The 21,491-nt window shown below is 31.4% G+C and overlaps 2 protein-coding genes across 2 annotated transcripts; one reads left to right on the top strand and one right to left on the bottom strand.

Moving 5' to 3' along the window:
* Positions 1–304: 304 nt before the first annotated feature.
* On the bottom strand, positions 305–2,021 carry LOC129226038 (mid1-interacting protein 1-B-like). The gene has a single exon (XM_054860618.1). The coding sequence runs from the start codon at positions 1,931–1,933 to the stop codon at positions 1,124–1,126; it is 810 nt and encodes a 269-aa protein (XP_054716593.1). The 5' UTR covers positions 1,934–2,021; the 3' UTR covers positions 305–1,123.
* Positions 2,022–15,271: 13,250 nt separating this feature from the next.
* Positions 15,272–20,676, top strand: LOC129226047 (39S ribosomal protein L55, mitochondrial-like). Its single transcript, XM_054860630.1, has 3 exons — positions 15,272–15,396; positions 16,344–16,506; positions 20,499–20,676. The coding sequence occupies exons 1-3, from the start codon at positions 15,344–15,346 to the stop codon at positions 20,652–20,654; spliced, it is 372 nt and encodes a 123-aa protein (XP_054716605.1). The 5' UTR covers positions 15,272–15,343; the 3' UTR covers positions 20,655–20,676.
* The last annotated feature ends 815 nt before the right edge of the window (positions 20,677–21,491 follow it).

Here is a 21,491-nt window from a genome sequence, read left to right on the forward strand (position 1 = left end):
TTAGTAGGTAGTTAGAAAATATGTAAAACCACAATTTATGATAAATGAAAATTGAACCTGAACGAGAATGCATAAATTAATATGATGTGGTAAGAAAATTTTTAGTTTAAAATTCCCTTTTAGTTAACTATCACAATACTTAGAAATTAAGTTTTTTTTTGAACACATAACATTAACCGATGTTCCACTTTAAGTAGGATAATATATTACACAAGTACGATAATAAATGTTGATGGTATGAATGAGTCCATTTGGAAAATTTATAACAAAATTTTACGAAGGAGCAAATCAAGAAATTTGTACATTATGTTTCAGTACAATTTATTTAAATATCTATAATTACTCTCGTAAAAATACATGCAATATATACAAACAATAATGCCTTGTTTGACACAATATAGCTGATAACTGAACCAATGACCGTTCACTGAAGATTTAAGCACTTCAAATACACAGAATACAATACCGAAATAAATACAATATAAACATTTCTGCGAACCAGGAATGTCAAACTTTATAAGACTAGGAGAGGCAATATTGAAAATGCATAACACTGAGCTGCTATTTTACCTTTAGTTTCTACAGCACTTTAAAGGAACTGAAACGATATTGAAACTAGCAGTTTAAAAGCCATCGAGAATTTAACATATTTTAAATAAAACTTTTCAGAAAATTACTTGATATACCATGATAAAAATAATATTCAACTATCATTCGCCGAAAAACTCATCATGCAATCGGGAAGTTTTGTAACAGATAGGAATAGTGCACCGGAAGAATAAGTCACACGAAAAATAAAGCAATAGGAATATTCTATTTGGAGTCACTAAAAAGCTTGCCTGAATTTTTCAATCAATTCGCTCCAAAACTGCTAGCAAATCCAGAGTTCTTCCTAAAATGGATGTTAAAACAATGTCTGGTCCATGACAAAAGGATGAGATTTTTTACAATTTTTAAATTATCTATGTAGAATTCAACAGTTAACTTGAAAAGGAGAGCAATCCAGCAGAACTGGGTTTTAAAAACTTCCCATCTTTGGAAATGTAATCAAAAGATCTGCTGAGAGCACTACTCCAAATTGCAAAATATGTTTCAATTTGACAAATTTACACTTATATTTAGGTTATGAAGAAGGAGCTTCTATTTCTTCTTGATACCTCGAAGACAAATAGTCTGCTGAATCCGCGAGATCATTCAAAATCGTATGCAGTCCCAGTAAATGGTGACGGAAAGCAGAGGCTAGGTGATTGCCAGGAGGCGTAGAGGTGTGTTCGTCCATACTGTCCCGATCTGTCACAACACTTTCAATATCACTATCGGTTTCTTGGTCCGATGGGAAACCAGTGCTACCTAAACTATCATCTGACGGCTGGCGTATATGCTTCATGACTCTAGTATTACTCGGAGATGACCTACCGCTGCAAGGTAATGAATGGGCAGGAGCTATGGCTGTAGGTCCCCACAACAACTCATTTTTCACATCTTTTAGCATTGAATAGAATCTGTACACGTCGGTATTGTTGAGGCCTGCAGGCAAGCAGCCAGAAAATTTACTGTTTTCGTTTCCGACGTCCATGTCCTGCAGACGAGAAGGCACCAAAACAGTAGAATCCATGTTATTCACTGCTTTAACAAATCTGTCCATAGCACTGAGGACTGATTGCTGAGAGCACGTAAAACTATCATCGCGGCTTGGCCGGCTGGTACGACGTGTCGGGCGGTTTAAATTCATTTCGTACCTACCGGAGTCGTGCAATATAGAAGATACTGGCTCGAGTGCTTCGGAGGTAGCACCGCTATTCAATGTCATACACGCGGCGGAAGAATAAATTCCACTCTGACCAGCGTCGGAAACTCTTCTTGACTTTTCTTGAGGTAGCCTCACCAATCCTGCGTAAGATAATCGCCTTGGGCGTTCCGAGTTGTGCGACATAGCTGCTTTTTAAAACGTGTAGATCGCCTTAGGCAATAATAGCCTTTTTCCTCGGCAGTTTAAACGGAAGTACGTCACGATCTTATCACATACTCTCCACTCGGCGTTATCGATGCAGTGTTGAAGCGTCCACGCACATCAACTGAAGGAGGAAAATTCTCGTTTGCGCATAAAATATCATAAAAATACAATTCGAGTAATTACAAAAACAAGGATAAATTGCAGAGGCTTGCTAATTATTAGAAAGAGAGTAGCTTATCCCTGCATCGTTTTGGTTCGTTCCATATCCGCTACATTGCATCGTTCCACGATCAGGTGAGCAAGGAGGCTTCTCATTGGCTCTCGCAGAGCGCTGTGCCACGCCTCTGGGCGCCGCCGGGCACGTGGTTGCTGAGTGGTCTGTGAGCTCTTCTAGAATCTCGGATCATGGGCGACGGGAGCTGTCAGATGTCAGAAATCGGAATTTGGGAGCCACTGGCGGGCGCTTCTTTGGCATAGTTGTGTTTAATAATACAACCGTACATTGGAGAGTAAATAATATCGTTTTTTTTAATACGTTTAATGTGTCTTTCATTCGGGTTTTTTTTATTTGTTTATTTTTGTTCAAATTCAACTTTCACTTAATTAAATGTTTGGAAGAGAGCGTTATTAAAAATTACCAAAAAACAATAAGTGATTTTTAGTTAATTATTGCAAAAAAATTTGTTCACTTTTAATAGGAGCAGTTTCTTCTACTTCTGCTAATGAAGAAAATATTTTTCTTTCTTTTTCTTTTTTCAATGGTTAAATTATCTAAATAAAAATTCTCCAATAATAAAAATTGATAACATAGGAATTTTTGATTTCATGTTCGGTGGAAAAATGTTCATGGAGAGAAACTGAAAAAAATTATTAAAATGTTAGGAGCCAGACAAATGATTTCTCCGAGTTTGTAGGTAAATTCAGAGTGACATGGCTTTTGAAAAATATTGGTTCGGAAATACCTGGTCACTATTTTTTTTTTCGTCAACCTGGATCCCGGGATTTGTCGGACCCTGTATATAGTACATTCCCTGCATATATACATTATAATTTCTATAAAAGTTCAAAAATCTATGATGAAAACAAATAAGTAAGAATTGCTCTCTCAAGAGAGGCAAAGGAGAAAATAAAAAGACGTTTACTTGTTTATTGAATTGTTTCCTAATTGGTTTCAGGACAAACAGTAAGAAATGGAATTCGAAAATATCGCTGACATTATGCAGTTTAGTATGATGACGTCGAACAGTATAATACATTTTTCTAACATAATATAGCCATGTGTCAAGTAAACGAAACATTTTGGAAGTATCATAATTTAAAATTAAAAAGCAGCACAATCTTTATTCTAAATACAATCGAGTTGCCACGAAAAAAAGAGGAGAGGGAGGGGGGGGGGTAGAAGAAAAGTTTGCTGTTTCGTGAAGGAGAGCAATAACGTATTATATAAATATAGTAATATATTATGCTGTAAAAGTTAGTTAAAAACGCTGAATTTATTTCGTTGGCGAGAGAAAAATATGCTTTGTTATAAATGACTAGCATTCCCGTACCCGGTATTGCTCGGGTAATGGAATAAGCAGGGGTTAACAGTGCTTGGTGCACCTAGTTTCGAAAATCCCCTATAATAATTACTTATTACCTATAATTTTTTTCTAATTTTGGGAGGATCCCGGGGCCCCTGGACTCCTTATATGCCCTTGTCCTTAACCGATCCTTAACTGTCATTAATGATCCTTTTAAAGCATTGATTTTCTTTGAAAACGCAGGCCATCCACATTTTATTATTATGCCTGCGTGTTTAAGCAAAAACTTCTTTGTATACAACATTTTGGGGTTTTTTTTCTGGTGCTAAAATTATTAAGCTGCTTGATGAACTGACTCTGGAGCAAGCTACATAAAATTGGCGGTGTGAAAAACAGTCTTCTCTTAAATCGATCCCTGCTACTTTTAATGTCTGTCCTTGTGACTTATTAACGGTTGCTGCAAAGCAAACTTTTACAGGAAAGTGCACTCTTCTAAATTCAAAAGGATAGTGTGCCTGTGATGATGTTCTTAAAAACTTCGTTTCTAGTTTTGAAAAAATGAGAGCAAAAGACAGAAACGTTATTATTTGACTTGAGAAAAGCCTTGAAGAATCACGTGAGAAACAAAAACAATATTAAATTTAAAATTCGCGATCGACAAAAAGTTGAGATGAAGTACTGAATAATGATTTGAATGGAGGAAAGCCTCCGAAAATAATGGATTTAAATTTCATTGACAGGTTTTAATGTCACAGAAATTAAGGGGTTTTAATTAATTTCTCCTAAACTAATTGATATTTCGAAAAATCCTTTCTTAGTGGATACTTTCGTAATCATGTGGACATGCCTGCCAAATTTCAAGTCTGAGGCTTCAGTGGTATTGGCTGTGCGTTGATATATATATGTATATATGTATATATATATATATGTTATCTCAGGACATTGATTTTTATATATTAAGATTAATAAAAATATTACAAGAATGTTTAGCACGAAATTATATGAAAATACAATTTTGCCTCCGGTATAATTTTTCCCAGTACCTGAACTACGACGATCGAAAACAATCCAAAACTTACTATATTCTTCTCTGTTTTTTTTTTTTTTTTTTTTTTGAACTCCAACTAAAATTTCAATCGCTATAGATAATATCCATATTATTAATCATTTAGATCATTTTGTTTTTGTGCTAACTAATGTTCCAATTTTTTGTTTAAAAACAAACAAAATGAAATTAAATTTTTTTAAAAAGAAATTGTCCCAAAAAAACAATAAAAAAAAGGAAAAAAAACACATAATTTTCAGCTTTTTGTCTGAACGGTTTTTGTATTTTAGTTCTCCCCTCCATGTGCAGGTTTAGGTTTTCAAGAAATTGCCAGTTTTAGCGATTTATTTCTTCCACCTTATTAGACGCATTAAGGTCGCCCCCTTTTTTTTGTTCATATATGTTACAAAGAAACTTTTATGATTGTACTTCATTTTATCTTATATGAAATGGACATTTTCTCTTAAGCTGGTAAAAAGGAACTATCTTCATCTTGACGCCATTCTGAAAACGCGATGTTTGAAGATTATCACAAAACTTGAAATAGCCAATTTTTTAGGGACAAATTAAGTTAATAAACGAATTTGAATACAGAAATGTTTAACTCTTCTAAATTCTGCGATTCGGATTTTTGCTTTTATTCTGGAACAATTACACTAAAATTTTGCTTTTCATTTCTTGCAACCTTATTACACACAGAAAATGATGAATTTTTAAGTGCTATATTAAAAGTGTTTCTCCAACTTAAAGCACTAAACCTTTTTTTGATCTAAAATGGCTACCCATACAATCTATTACTTCTGTAAAATTATGACCGGGTATTATTAACTCATTTGTAATTCTTGTTTAATACTAGTATTGAATGCGTACTTATTATTTCCCTTTTTGCATTCTTAAATTAATACCAAAAAACAAAAAAAAGCAATTTTCAAAAAATCTCGATTATACCCCCCCCCCCCCCTCGCTTGAAATAAATCTGTTTGGTTATAAACTAGAAGGGTTAATTTCGGGATATTGTGAGCGTAAATCATGTAAATTATTTGTTGCGTCTGTTAGATTTGTAATTAAATGTGCCGTTTCAAGCACCCCCCCCCTCCCCCGCGGCGCAGAACTTTGCTACTAATTTAGATTTTCAAAAGTTGGCAACTCTGCATAAAGGTATCAGAGAGTCAGGGAGCGTCAATTTCACCTCTGGCTTTGGAAGATGAATGGTTTTACATATAAGTGGGGTTACAAAAACGAACGCAAGCCCTGCATGGGAGGGGGGACGGGGCTTACCTCCGCAATATGTCCCAACTTACTTCAGAGGGTATTGGTATGGGAAAACAAAGTGATAAAAGCTGGCCCATCATTAAGGGGCGTCGGGTGGGGTCAATTGTCCCTTGTTGACTTTGGACAGTTAATGTATTTGCGTCAAAGTGGGCGTGGTTTTTGGAAAATTTACGTTGAATACAAACCCTTTCTCCCCCCCCCCCCCCGCCCAATCCCTCTCTGGAAAAATTCGAAATGACGAGCCTGGGTAAGAACTTTTTTTTGTCTACCTATTGGCAAAAACGGAAGGGGGCGAGTGGCAAAAGATATGTTTGAGGGGGGGGAGGGGTATGAATGAGGGGACCATGACGCAAGCAGCGTTTGTACTTGATTCAAAGTGAATTTAAAAAGCAATATACTTTCAAATGAATGTACTATTTTAAGCGCTCCAATAAAATAATATAAGCCAATTAAGCCATCATCAGTGATCCCTAAAACATCACCACTTTTTCCTGCAGGGAACAAAATAATTATTACCTTTCAAATATCACTGAGAAGTTCTTTTCCAAAAATAGATGTCTTCAAATCAGATTAACCTTGAAAAAATGAAACAGAACAGTCTCCTCAAATTTGTCATTATATTTACGTCAGAGGCGATTAATACGTCAACACATCTATTAGAGGAAAACATTTCTTTGCCATAATTAACTTCATTTTCAGAATGAAAGGAATGCATCTGAATAACAATGAAAGTATACGTGAATTTCTTATTCGATCGTATAAATATTTTATTGACGTCAAACAGTTCAAGCAAGTTCGTTTATTAGTGCGTGTGCTGTTTTTGACTTCTATGTTTGAATTTGTATTTCAGATTACACAAATATGATAGTAATTTCTAAAATAAGACCATAAAATGATTTTGAAAAAAAAAAAAAATCATTTTCATTCTAGACCAGTTTCAGATGTGGGGTAGACGCGTCCCCTACTTCTTCAGCAAATACCAGTGCGTCCCTTCATTTCTATTTCCATTCTTAATCCCACTAAAATCAAAATCTATAAGCCCGCTTCAAAAACTACTGAAATTCCTTTTTAAAACAACAGAGGGGGAAACCAATTTACATAATGGTTTTAGCCCTGCAAAAGGCATTCAGACAAAAAGTGTGAAAAATGTAAAACTACTACTTAAAAATCCATTTCGAACGATTTGAATTTCCATTAAAATACAGTATTGCATGTAAAATTTAAACAGTTATATGTGCATTATTGACACATTAATTTTACTTCATCTGCTTCTTTCAAGCAAAGTCTAATGTTAACATTGTAGAAAATATAAATTACTTCTTCAAAATTAAGCAAACGTCATAGCTTTGTTAAAATAAAAAGGAAAAAGTTGATTTTTTTTTCAAATTAAAAAAAAAAATTCTTTCGTAGAAAGGGGGACGATGTCCTCATCGAGGGTGTAGACCCCCCCCTCTTTTGTTGACGCATTTCTATCACAAACTAACAATAAATCAGATTCTTTGTGATTTTCCCCGGGCTAATTGCTGTTGCTTAGTGCGATACTGACCCTCGCTCGATTGTTGTTTTGTACTGTTCATTGAAATTATTTTACAAACGAATTGAAAGTGATAAACTAGTGTCATATGAAACATCTCCAAAGGAAATATGTTCCTCTAATCAAATTATTTTAAGACAACCATGCTGAGGTTTTTAATTCAAAAGAAACATTAACTTCTTTGAGAACACTTTTTAGCATTGAGAATAAATACTTGATGATTCCAAATGTCTTACATCAAAAATTAAAATGAAAGTCATTTAAGTGTCCTCTTTTCATTCAGACAGAATTTGTTTTAAAGTTTCAAAACTTTGTAATAAACTGAGCTAATTTTAAAGTTTTGAAACTTTAGAAGCCTTAAACCATACTAATATAAACTTCACTAATATAAAACTTTTTTCTAAAAAAGTTAAACTTCTAACTTTTTTTAGTAAACAAGTTCTTATTAGTGAACTTGATATTTGTAACCGTTTTTGCAATAAATTTCATTAAAAAAAACAAAAAAACAAAAAACAAATATATATATATATATATATATATATATATATATATATATATATATATATATATATATATATATATATATATATATATATATATATATATATATATATATATATATATATATATATATATATATATATATATATATATATATATATATATATATACTATTTAATAGGAAAAGACCAAAAAATTTAACTATGGACTAAAAGACAGTGTTTAGGCTCCAGTACATGCAATATAGAGTAACAATTGGGCAAATGCACCACATGTTAAACTATGAACAATAAACAAGTTTATAGCTTATAGTTCAACACGTGGTGCATTTGCCCAATGTTACTCTATATTGCATGTATTGGAGCTTAAACACTCTCTTTTGGTTCATAGTTAAATTTTTTGGTCTTTTGACCATATTTATTGAATCCTCCACGGCTGATGAGCTCTGGATTCATACTTTGTCTTTTCCTATTAAATAGCTGTTTGCAATTTTCCTTTTTCTCATCATTATTATTTATATAGTTTGTTTAATATCTGGTATTTGGCTTGTATGTTTCATATATATATATATATATATATATATATATATATACGACATACGTATATTTTGTGGGAGGAAAGGGATTATAACCTTTGATAACTATTTTTCATTCACATTTCCTTACGTTTCAGGATAAAGTGAGAATTTCTGTCACTGTGGTGTTCGACCCCGATCCACCCGAAGTTCATTGTGAGGCAATAAGTTTCAAGAAAAAAAAAGTTAATCACTCAGATGTGAAGAAGGTGACAGAATAACTTGACGCTCATATTAATAAAGTACATTAAAAAAAATAAAAAAAAAAGTTTAACATATAAACAGAGAGAGAAAAAATGTAGCCGAGTCACATTCTTTTAGACTTTTTCTTTCTAATATTACTAATTTTCATATTTTTATTGATAAATATTCTCTCAAGCAATCATATTTGTAAAGAAAATACAGATGTCTTCTCTATGATTAAAATTAAATAAATAAATAAATAAATAAACATGCTTTGCTCATGGTAACTGGGAAAATATTGTCTAATAATTAATTAATTTTAGTAAAAATGTAAAATTTTGTAAACAGGAAAGCAGGTTTGTGGCAGAAATTATTATTAAATATTTAAAACTGTATGCTCTTTTTTTTAATTTTAAATTTTTATCTCTTTTCACTCCTGAGCTGTCGTGTACAGTTTAGAAAGTCATTTATACTAAAAACCTATTCTACTAAAAATGAAAAAAAGAATAAACTATATAACAGATAACAACTGCGCATGAATATTTCATCTATTATTTATTTATTAGTTTAATTATTTATTTAAAATAAAAGAAAGAAAAAAGCAGTTTTAACTCCATCATTTATTCTTTGCTCATTTTATAAATTTGGAATATAGTGTTGCGAAAATGCATGCACTTATACTTCAGGGGAATCTTACACTTAAGATTGACCGTGGAGTTAGAAAAAACACCATAGTTAATCACATTAAAATTTTCAAAAATCTGTTTTTTTCTTCCCACAAACGTTTCTTTTAATTTATAAACAATGATAAAAAAAATCCTTCTTTATCTAATTTTTCTGAATATTTTTAGAGCATACTTTGAAATAAAATTATTAATTTTGTAAAATTGTTTAAAGATATACATATATGTGTAATCCGTAATCCTAATATCTCAGCGAACGAGTTTTTTCTAAAAGGCAATTAAGAACCTGTGAATTCATTTTTTTGGCATAATCAAAGCTGTTGCCGTAGAAACACATTGCAGTCAGTGATAGGAGAACTACGAACTTCGAATCCTTCTCAATGTAAAATAACAGTAGCGTTTCTACAAAACATTAATTAATGTTTATAATATTTGTTTACTGCAATTAATAAAAAGAATGAAAATTTAATCAGATATTTATATATTATAGTTACTGTAGCAAAAAGTAATTGATTAAATGCTTGATGTTAAATTTATTTATTAAACTATTTTGTAGTTTTAATTTAAATCAATATTTAATTATAATTAGAATTAATTATCAATAATTTGTATGTAATTTAATTTTAATGTGTAATAGTAATAATAGTAATAAATGTAAAGAACTGCAGTAAGTTCCTCAAAATTACTTTTATATTAATTGCAGATGTATAACCACATTAATGTTGAAGAAACAAAATTTCTTTTTGCCAAATATTTTTGGTATTTCCCAACAATTTAGCCACTTTCTTTTACTGCTATTATTATTATTATTATTATTATTATTATTATTATTATTATTATTATTATGAAGAAGAAATAGCAGGGAAATATGGAGCAAAGTGAAATAGAGGGGAAAAGTGAAATGGTGAAATATTTACTCCGCTTTTAGTGCCATTTACTTAGTAATACTTTAACTATGTAGTAACATGTGTAGTCTATTCCAGAAAAGAAAAAATTAACTCTGAAAATCAAAGCATATGATAATACAAGCAATTTTCAAAAATTGGTACTTAAATTGATTTATTTTGTTGTAAGTCGAAAATTATTTTGATATTATAAACTGATAAAGTTCTTGTTATCAACATTTTAAATATTAATTGAGAACGTCTAATATTCGGTACACGATTCATTTAGTTAATATTTAGCTTGTTTGTATTTTTAATATTTTTTCATAATTAGTCAAGGACATGCATGGAAAATTGGATGGGGCAAAGTAAAATTAATTTATTTCGGTTACTCATTCAATCATTTACTAAATAACCTACGTATTCATTAACTGATCTATTAACATCCCTTCATTTAATAATTCTCTTTTTTGCTTCATTCATTCACCCATTTTTTTGATTCATTCACTAATTTATTCACTCATTTTAATCATGTATTAATTAATTAATTTATTTATTTAATTTTTTTTAGTTTAATGTTTCATTATCTCTTCATTCATTCAATTATCCTTTTATTTGCTCATTAATTTGTTGTTCAAAAATATTTTTTACGAAGAAAAGAAAATATTTCATTCCAAAAATATTTAATTTTTCAGTTTGCCCCATGAAAAAAAAAGTGAAAAATTTTCACTTTTTTTTGAAGTAACAATTTTACTGCCAACAGTAAAGAATAGTGACTCAATGCAAATTTTATTATAAAATACAATGGTCTTTCTTTATGTACTGTGATTTTAAAAACAAATTTCCAATTGGTTCGTTTTGATAAAGCTCAGTCATCTTAACCCTCACTTACCCCACATTCCCCAACATTGCTTTAAGTTTTAGTTTACTAGATGCAGGAAAATAGTAACAACGTTACAAATTTTTAGCACAACATTAAGCAATCGGTTTCTGCAAAATATTTTCAAATTTCGCTTTAAGAAAATAAGAACTAAGTAGTGATGAAAACAATTTTCAGTTTCTAATTTTATTCTTTTTCCAGATTTTCCGATGTTATTTCAAATATATACGTATGTTTTATATATATATATATATATATATTATATATATATATATATATATATATATATATATATATATATATATATATATATATATATATATATATATATATATATATATATATATATATATATATATATATATATATATATATATATAAATATGTGTGTGTGTCTGTATAATTTTCTGGTCCACGAGATTCATATGCTTGCATAGCGAAACTAGTATGTTGTGACCATCACGAAACTTTCTTCTATATTTTTCTTTTTTTTCTTTTCTGATCCCTCCCCATGCTTGACGAGAAAGCAATATTCCCAACAAAAACAAAATTACACATGCAAAAACTTGACGACCATCCCAATGTCTGAATTATTGCAAAAGCAAAGCAAAGAGCGAAAATTGAAAGTTATTTTAAAAGCCTTGCTTGAATTAATTAAATATTTTATTTGTTAACAAACATAAGATGGCAACAGTTAAAAATTTTAAATCATTGAGATAATATTTCCGATCATTTCCATACAATTAAAATCACGAGAAATACGCAGACGACAATCTATTACGATTTATCTTTCTTATTGTTGCATTAATAAAGCTATTTTTATTCGCAAAAAAAAAAAAAAAATCAACACCTCTTGGAGCGATTGGCGTCAAAATTGAACCAAAGCCTGTTTACGTATGGATTCACATATATTCCAAATTTCAACCAGAACGTAGCATTACTTCTTGAGATAGGGTACTCACAATGGAAAAAAAGAACGGGCGATTGCGCTACCCCCCCTTTTTAGCTGTTGACACCAAAATAAAATCAGCTCTTATACCCACTAAGGGCTACTTGCCGATAAATTTTTCTTTCATTCCGTTCATTATTTCTTGAGATACAGCAGTCACAATTGATGACAAAAAAACGTTCTATAGCTCAACCCCCGTTTGAGTTATTGACACCAAAATTGAATCAGCACCTGTTCCTGTTAATGGCAACATATGGACCAAATTTTGTTTGATTCCGCCAGTTACTTCCTGAGGAATAGCAAGCACGCGTAACTCAAAAAACGTCCCATTGCTCCACCCCCCTTGGAGGAATTCGCGCCAAAAACCAATGGGCACAAGTTCACATACGGGCACATATGTGTACCAAATTTCGTTCGATTTCATGCGGTAGTTTTTGCTGTAGAGCGGCCACAAAAAACTGGTCACACACAGACGTGACACACATACATACACACACACACATACATACACACACACACACAGACAGACAGACATTTTCCAAAAATAGTCGAAATGAACTCAGCACACCTCAAAACGTTCGAATCCGTCAAAATTCGAAATTCGAAAATTTTCACGAATCCAATACTTTCTTCTATATATTAGATATAGAAGAAAGTAAAAAAAATCATGCAACAAAAGATGATATCGTTAGCTACATAATTCATGTTTATGAATAAGTTTTCAATCCAAAACTTAACGTTCTGTGCATATAGAAGATGAAATATCAAACTTATTGGAACGGGAACGAAGAACGTGTTATAGATTTGAATTTCGAAAAGGTAAGTGATCATTAATTACGCATTTCTATACAAACAGGAAACCGAAATATTAAGGATATAAATTGAAGATGAGCTATATGTTATTGGCTAAGTATTGTTGCTTCAACAAATTATACCAGAAATAACTTTTAATGACAGAATGAATGATATTCAATCAAATCGTGGGTAGAAAATTAGGTCATGGTATTTAACATGAGGAAAGCTAATTGCAATTTCCGCAATACTCAATTAGTTACAATAATGTCTGTTTCACAATTTGGAGTTGAATCTTAATACCTTCTTTTTTATATAGGAGAGGGGGAGGGGGCGTTTTACTTATTTTTTGAAAAAAAGAATTGTATGCTTCAAGCTCCCCCTCCCCCTTCTCCCCTCAAAAAAAAAAGAAAAAAAAAGTTTCAATGTGTTTTATGTTGAAAAACCTCAAATATTTATGCGGATGAGAGAAAAAGAGAATGGAATACGATAGTGAGACTTGTAGCCAAAACAATATTAGTAAACTTCCAGAGTACGTAAAATATTTCATCTTATTTTTTCATAAATATATAATTTACTGTAAGAATAGGTTTAACATGAGAGGAAGGTTTTATTTTCTGTTTGACAAGTCATATTCATTTTACATTTTTACATAAATAATTGTTACGTTTAAAATTTTTGCCCGGTTGGAAATTGATTTTTTTAGAATAGGTGTATTTTTTTTTGTTCTATGTAATGAATGTATTAAGGAGATACTTTACAATTCTTCTTCTTTTTCATTTTAATGAGAAGAGAATCCAAGGAATATGTTCCAACTGTAAGATAATACATAAAATAAATTAATTGATCTACTTATTTTCCTACCTTTAATTGTTGCATATTATACTTTTCCGCCCAAAAAATTTCCTTGTTTAATTAATCAGAGCTGCGGAGTCTGAGTTTGCGTCGTGGAATCGGAGTCGGACTGATTTTAGGGTAAAGGAGTCGAAATCGGGAATCAAAAACATTTAAATTCCCAAGAGTCAGAGTCCTTCACTTTCCCTCCGAGTCCTTAATTCTGCCAAGACTGTGGAGTAAGACTTGGAGTCGAACTGATTTTAAAGTAAAGAAGTCGGAGTAGGAGAGCCGGTCATTTTTCTTTCGACTCCGCAGCCCAAGTATTAAAATTTCGTTCTTAAAATCAGGCGTTTCGTATCATAACGAGCCCCCGATCCATTCATTTTCAACAGTTTTTACTTCAAAATTTGATTATTTCTTGGTGGTTTATCTAGCTCAACCAGGTCTAAAACTGCAGTCGAAAATTGGTTTGCTTAAAATAATAAATAATAATTTAAAAAAAACAGCTTAATCCGTGAATTTTTTTTTCGTCTGTATTGACCCGGTTTCGATATTAAACGCCTCAAGTATTTCTCGTTATCAACAATTTTTAAATTACTGTTGTTTACAGACAACTGATTTATTAAGCTAGAGTTTCACCTTCGTTAATTAGGGGGATCGAATTCTGCCATCGTAACGGAGAGGAACGTTTATCACTTTGTTGCCATACAAAAGACACATTATTTTGTCGCGTGGTTTAAATTTTCTACAACTGTGTTGCCCAACCTGCGACCTGTGGGCTACATGTGGTCCGCAAAGCTGATCCATGCGACCCGTTGCTACGTTCAATGTTACAAATCGAAACCTACATCCTGATGGGGACCCGACCATCTTCATTACGTATTAAGAATGACGTTTGACGTATTGCAAATTTGGAGCCGAATAGTCAGAAATTGGTTTCTAAAACACAGAAGGATATTTCATAGGAAGGATTCATATTAATAAAATAAGCATGTAGTAAGTAGTAGTGATAACAATGATTCTTGGTTTGTAGTTTTTTTATTCTTTTCCGTTTTTTCCCGCGTTATCTATATTTAAATTTTGTATATGATCTGGCCGGCGAGATTCGTCTTAATACGAGGTGCAGCCATCGAGTAAAAAAAATTGGGCCACTAAGTTCTACACTGAGAACTTCCTAAGAATTTTCCCATCATAAAGTTGGATGAGGAGATTAAAGGGTTAAGGCAGGGGAGGGAAAGGCGGGGGGAGAGAACGATGAAGAGCGATCATCATATCCTTGGATAAATTATTCAGTAATTTTTGAAACTATCTTACTACCCTTTTCTCCGATCCACATGGGAAATTTGAAAGTTTAAACTTTGATTTCGCTTTCTATCTTTGAAGATGTAAATCTAAATTTTACCCAATAATAAAATAGAGCCCATTGTAAATAAGAGATGTCGCCACCAGCTTCACCTGACTGTTTCATGAATGAAATAAGGGTTTTTACACTATAATTTGTCAAACCTTGATTTCAGAAAATAAATACAGTTTATTTTTTAAGCTCCCGACCAAATAAATAAATAAATAAAATATTTTTCTTCTTCATGACTTTCCTTTGATTTTAATGCAAGCAAGCCTTTGTATTAAATCACATCCTGAGTGATTATATTTTGAGTGGCAACACACAAAAGTAAACAAAAATATAAACATTCAAAGCGCTGCATGAAATTCCGATAAATATATTTCTACTATGACTCTTATCAGTATTTTTAATGCAATGAAAATGTCTCGCTTTCCATGGAAGTAAGTGTCACATTTTTCGGTTCAGCGATGGGTAGTGAAACTGAACGCATTTAAAAACATATTACAATTAGTTTTGGCTAAACATTACCACCAACTTTGGTTGGCACCTTTTTGGTTATTACATATTTTTTTTTTTCATTGTTTTAATCAAGTTATGATGCTTAGTTTCATATTTCCTATGTATTTTTGTTTGTGTTGTTTTTGTATACTAATGTTAATGAGTATTAAATATGTTTGGTATACTATTCTATGATTTTATCTAGTTGGATTTCTACATCAATATGATTAATGTAGTTTTTATACTGCAAATATCCAAGTTGGAAAAATAAATACAATAAAACCTTGATGTAACATATTAGACCGGACTAGAGATTAAAAAAAAAAAAAGCTCAAAGCAGAAAAACGAAAAATTAGGGGAGCAGGTAAAAAATCTAAATATGTTGATTAAAATTTGACATTTTCCCAATGGAATTGTAGAAAAAATCTGCAATCTTGACCTCTTTTTTCCTTTTTTTCAATTTTATTTATAGCATGTTCTATTCAAATCATTTTTTTTTTTTTTTTGCAGCTTTTCTTGGTTTGCATAAAGCATATGAAATTTACTTTAGAGTTTTCATACTTAACCCATTAAGACGCTACATGATAGAACAGAAAGAATGCTAGAGTGGATTAAAACCGTTAAGAAACAAGTTAATTAATACTGCGTGTAATTAAAAGGAACTTAGCAATTCAAATAAAACCATGTTTTACAAAATGCATTACATTGCATTATGCTTACATTGTTTCTTTAAGGTTGACAATACTATGTTTAATTAAAAGGACCTTTGAATTTTTATTTTTTTATCAACACTTTTCTGCTTTTATAAATTTGAAGGATTTATCCTACAGAAGTGTTTATTAATAGTTATAATTTGTGGTTTTGACTTCTCAATGATCTAACTTTTTAGGTGTTCTGCTATTTATCACCAACAAATACGGCTGAATTCAAACAAAACATGCATAGCAAGAATTGGACGTGACAAATATTGTCGAATGTACCAAACCACTGTAGTCAACCCTGATGGCTCTTCATTTACTATTAGATATTTTGAGCCCAGAAAAATCATCAGAGTAAGTAAATGATTATTTTTAGTTAATTACTATCAGTACTTTCAAGTTAAATGCAACACACAACCTCAAATTATAAGCTTTAATTTTTAATGGGGGGGGGGAATGATTCCTATTAAAAAAAAAGAAGAAATGTTCATTGTCAAAAAAAATGCAAGTCTGCAAAAAGATATTCACCTGGAACATGTGTCAAGTAATGAATAAAATTGGGAGAAATTATAGATCTTTACCATCATTAACTTTTAAACAAATATTGTAAACTCCTGATTATCGGCGGACGGATTATCTGCCTGTCAATATACTGCTTACAATTTTTTTTAAACTAATGATTGTCTTACTGTTCGCTTTAGATTTTACATATATTTTCATATTCACAATGTTAACATTGTAAAAATGGATCACAATAGCAATGTTTTTAGCTATAATTTAAATGTATGTTTGAATATTTTTTAGCTATTGGATACACTAAGTATCATCTTTCACCTATTATTCAGATTATGCACGGTTGCCGTGCCACCCTATTCAGTGGATAATCAGGAGTTGATTGTAATGTTAATATAGTCTTGCAAGCTTTCAGAATTTTCTTCGATTTTCCCTGGCATACATTTTTCTGCAAATAACATTCCAGTTATGAGTTTTAGTACTCATTTTCTTCTCAAACACATTTGAGGTTGTTTATGATCTTATTATTTAACTAAAATATATCTCTTTTGTTTTTAATAAGTAAAAAGAGACCTGTTACAGTAATTGCATATTCCTTTTCTTCGTTTCTGTATTTTTACTTTATGTAGTGCTCAATTCAAAAATATTTCCCCCTGTATTGGGTTGTGTTTACTAAACTGTAACAGCTGTTTTTTCTTAGGCTTTATTAGTTAATTCTTATGAATTTTAGAGCACTGAATCTGGAAACAGTGCAAAATCTAGGAGGAGCAAGATTGAAGTCCTTACCTCGGGCAACAACTTCTGAGGAGAGTTGGGGGCAGGGGGCAGCAAATCCGCCCTGTATTGGTTTTTTTTTTGGGGGGGGGGGGGGGGTAGGTTGAAACTTGGTACAAAAAGTTAAAGGAAGATGGGTGTGCGGGTACAGTTTCAAGATTTGCCCTATCTAGAAAAAATTGAAGAGCCCGGGAATTCCTGGAAATTACCCAGTTTCTCCCATCAAACTTTTTTTTTGTTAAATGCAAATTTGAACATTTCTAAAAACATGAAAAAATCATTCATATGACAATTAGAACAAAGCTAATAACTGTCTGAAATTTTTTTAGAATTTCAAAACAAGTTTAATTACTCAGCTGCATAAATTTTGTGTAATTAAATAAATGATTAAATGTTCCCCCATTGTCAGTTTAAAGATGTGTATGTATTACTATACTAGGGATTAGACTAAATAGATATTATGATACCATTGATATATAACCATTATCAGCAATGATTCTTGATATTCCATTGGCAATATATAGTAAATATTCATTCTGCTGCACTTAAAACAATTTTGCTTAATCATTTCAAATAATATTTCTGTCCAAAACTGAGTCTTATTAAATTTTTTTAGCATTAGTTCTTGTGTTAATTTCATTCCATTTGACTGCAGCTATGCTCAAGCGAGGAGCCAAAGGGGAGGTCATGGGTTATGCCCCCCCCCCCTCGAAAGTGACTTAAAGATAGCCTGAAGTTGCACTTCGGGAGGCTCAAAAATTTGCCCCAGACCCTCCATTTATGCCTGAAAATGACTTATTACCTCCTGCTAAACCACAAGCTGGATCTGCGCTTGGCTATGCTATCATTCAGAGTTAAATCACAACAATTTTGTAGGTTCTAAGTGTTACCAAAGTGCCCGGTCCCTTTCCCTGCCATTATGCAAACTTTGCCTATATCTGAGCATTATATGTGAACTAGGAGGTCAATTTCTGAAAAACATTCATCATTTTCATGAAGAATTTCTGCATCAAGCATTGAAATTGTGTTTATAAAATTGTTTATTCATTTTTAAAACTTTGATTGAAAGATTATTTTTTAACTGATTAAGTAACTATAATTTCTGATTATGTAACTATGTTTCTTTTCATTTATTTTAATATTACTTGACCTTAATGAGGTCAGGAGCGGGTACAGGATTTCATTTTAGGGAGGGGGGGGGGGGGTCATGCTCAAGAATGTTACAATTTTTCTTGTTAAATTATATTATAACCTGTTCTAGACCAGTATTTGCATCAGTCAACAGAATACATAAATACTATGAAAATATAATAAAAATTAAATGTTTCACAAACATGATAAATTTATATATTGATGACAGAGGTGATGATGGAATCAAGCAAAATATTCTGAAAACAGTGTGAAAATTTCTGAAACTATGTAGAAGCTCGAACCGCTCTCCCCCCCCCCTGTAAAAATTCTTTAAATATGCATACAAAAATCATTGATAAAAATCATTTTAAAAGTTTTCTTTTAAAACAATTTTTCAGTTTTAAAATGTGTTGTGAGCCCAACATTTTCGAAAACAACAACCTAAAGTTTTTGGAAATTTCGGATCACAAAACCCCTGGTTGATTAAATATTTACATAATACTCGATACATATCCATCTTTGATGATAAATTTGCATGATACTCAACACATCCATCTTGTATGCAGAAAAATACTAGTAAAACATCACTTAAAATAATAGTAAAAAAATGCGTCGAAAATCTAGTTAAAAATTATATTTTATGAATAAATTTGATTTGATAAATACTCACCCGACCAATTCTTTTCAATTGTAGAAAAATCTGAGGTTGAGGAAGACGTCACAGTCTCAGAGTCTGATACAGGAACTCTAGATATGTTTCCATCTGTTTTGGGTTCATCAGTTTTTTTTTCAACTTTCCAAAAAAAGAGACTATACTGCTTTGTCACCTGGGAATGCTTTATTGTTTTTGTTTTAGGTCAGGGGTGCTCAAAGTGGGTGTCGCAAGGAGGGGCGAGGGGCGCCGCAAGTTGTCCATATTTTTCAATATGTGTGAAAATAGAAATAGATTAGGGTGCCGTGAAAAAAATGCAATTCGTCAAAGGGAGTTGTGAGTCAGAAAAGTTTGTTAGAAAAAAACTACATATAACGGGTTTCCTAAAGAGGCGTTTTTCAACAGGTTTTCCGTCTGATACAGTGGGCTAGTTTTCAGGAACCTTTGTATAAAATGAGGTAACACGATGCTGAAATTTTTTATTTCTCGCACGATACTTAATCCAAAACACTGACTTAAACTAACTAACTATGTACAGTACATTGAAAAATAAACTCAGCGCAACCAAAAACCGAAATATCCAAACATTATAACAGAAAGGAATAATAATCTACAGAGACTTTACATAAAAAAACATTTGCACACTCAAATGTTCTATCGATTGAAGCAATGCCCACAGCTCCGGATACAGCTTTACAATAACTATCGTCGATTAAATTTGTTGCATAAAAAGCGATTGGGTGTCAGACACTTCTTTGTTACTTTTCATTATACTAGTTCCTGAATACAGTGCCACAGACTAACTCAAGAAAAGCTATTTTACAACCGATATCTTCTAAATACATATATAAATAGAAAAGTGATAATACCCTCAAAAAAAAAAAAAAAAATTCGAAAATTATTCAGTTTCTTACGGTTTTGGGCAGGCTTTCCTTTTTTTTCAAGCAGTCATTTTCACTACTCAAATGCAATTAACCTTATAACAGATAAGGAGGGAGGGGGGTGACGACCCCCATGATCCTCCCGTCCTTGCATCTACCCTTTCATGAAATGCCCCATATTTGCGATTTCTAACGGTTTCGATCAATTTTTTAATTTTTTCGAGCAAACATTCAAATACTGTTCCGGGTTTGGGGGAGGGGGGGGGGCACTGAATGAGGTGTATTCCTGAAATTAAAATTTTTGCAGTGCAATGAAATGGTTTGTTCAGTTTTACTTGATGTTTTATAAACTTATTAGATATTCTATGCTTTTGAATAATAACTTTATTTTATAGCTACCTTTGGATACTAGCAAGTTGAGTGCGGAAGAACTTGAAGCTCATATAAATAGGAGAAAACCAAAAGAAAAAGTGATAATTGAAGAACAAATAGAAGATAATTTTGATTTGAATCGTTATAGTCATTTATGGAAATCAAAACCTAATAAATAATTATATGTGAAGCATCTCAAAATGTATATCATAGTAGTTTTTATAAATTAAAATAATTTTTGGTTACAACCAAACCAGCCGCTATTTTCTTTAATAATTCTTCAGTACACTTGATGGTTTAGAAAATTTGATGCAAAGTTTGCAGAAACCTTTTTCAAACTGTTTTAAATGCAACAGGTTAATGCTTTAACCTTTAGACACTAAACCATTTTCTTACAACTATTTTAGTGCGTTAATGACTATATAACATCTGAATAACTGTCTTGAAGCCACACAAAACTCTTTTCCCTTTTTTTCAACTTTAAAAAAAATTTAAAACATAAGACATCCCTTTTTTTCTAATACATATTATGCAATAAAAAATATTAGGAAACTTTCTTTTCCCTTAACTTTAGAAAAAATGGGAGGATTTTTATTAATCTTTACAGAAAGATTTTTCATTTGAAGATATGAAAAGTGTATGCTTATGGCTATGCAAAATTTCATGTAAATCTTCACATTCATAATTCAAGTAATTAGAAGACCTATAAGAAAACCATGACTGAAAAGTGATTAATTTTTTGTTTCTTTTATTAAATTAGTGTTCTAGCATTCCTTATTTATGACATGACTTCTTGCATCATCAATAGTGGATTAAGAAGTAAAATAAGTTTATCTTTACACACATTTTTAAAAAAAATGACCATATCAACATTATTAAAAGATTTGAATGCTCGTTATAGTCTTATTTTTTTTTTTTTTTTTTAATAGCAAAATTATTGGAGATTTTTGGGCTGGCAAGAAACCTTTTTTTTTTTTTCATAAATAAAATATTTTGAACTTCTAATGCTAAGCAGT

Source organism: Uloborus diversus, chromosome 1 (genome assembly GCF_026930045.1).
Source record: "Uloborus diversus isolate 005 chromosome 1, Udiv.v.3.1, whole genome shotgun sequence".
Lineage (NCBI taxonomy): Eukaryota > Metazoa > Arthropoda > Arachnida > Araneae > Uloboridae > Uloborus > Uloborus diversus.

Bases quoted from the DNA above. Each gene is read 5' to 3' on its own strand.
- LOC129226047 (XM_054860630.1), top strand. From the start codon at position 15,344: ATGACTCTTATCAGTATTTTTAATGCAATGAAAATGTCTCGCTTTCCA. The intron at 15,397-16,343 runs GTAAGTGTCACA...CTAACTTTTTAG, and splicing joins ATGTCTCGCTTTCCATGGAA to GTGTTCTGCTATTTATCACC. The intron at 16,507-20,498 runs GTAAGTAAATGA...TTTATTTTATAG, and splicing joins AGCCCAGAAAAATCATCAGA to CTACCTTTGGATACTAGCAA.
- LOC129226038 (XM_054860618.1), bottom strand. From the start codon at position 1,933: ATGTCGCACAACTCGGAACGCCCAAGGCGATTATCTTACGCAGGATTG.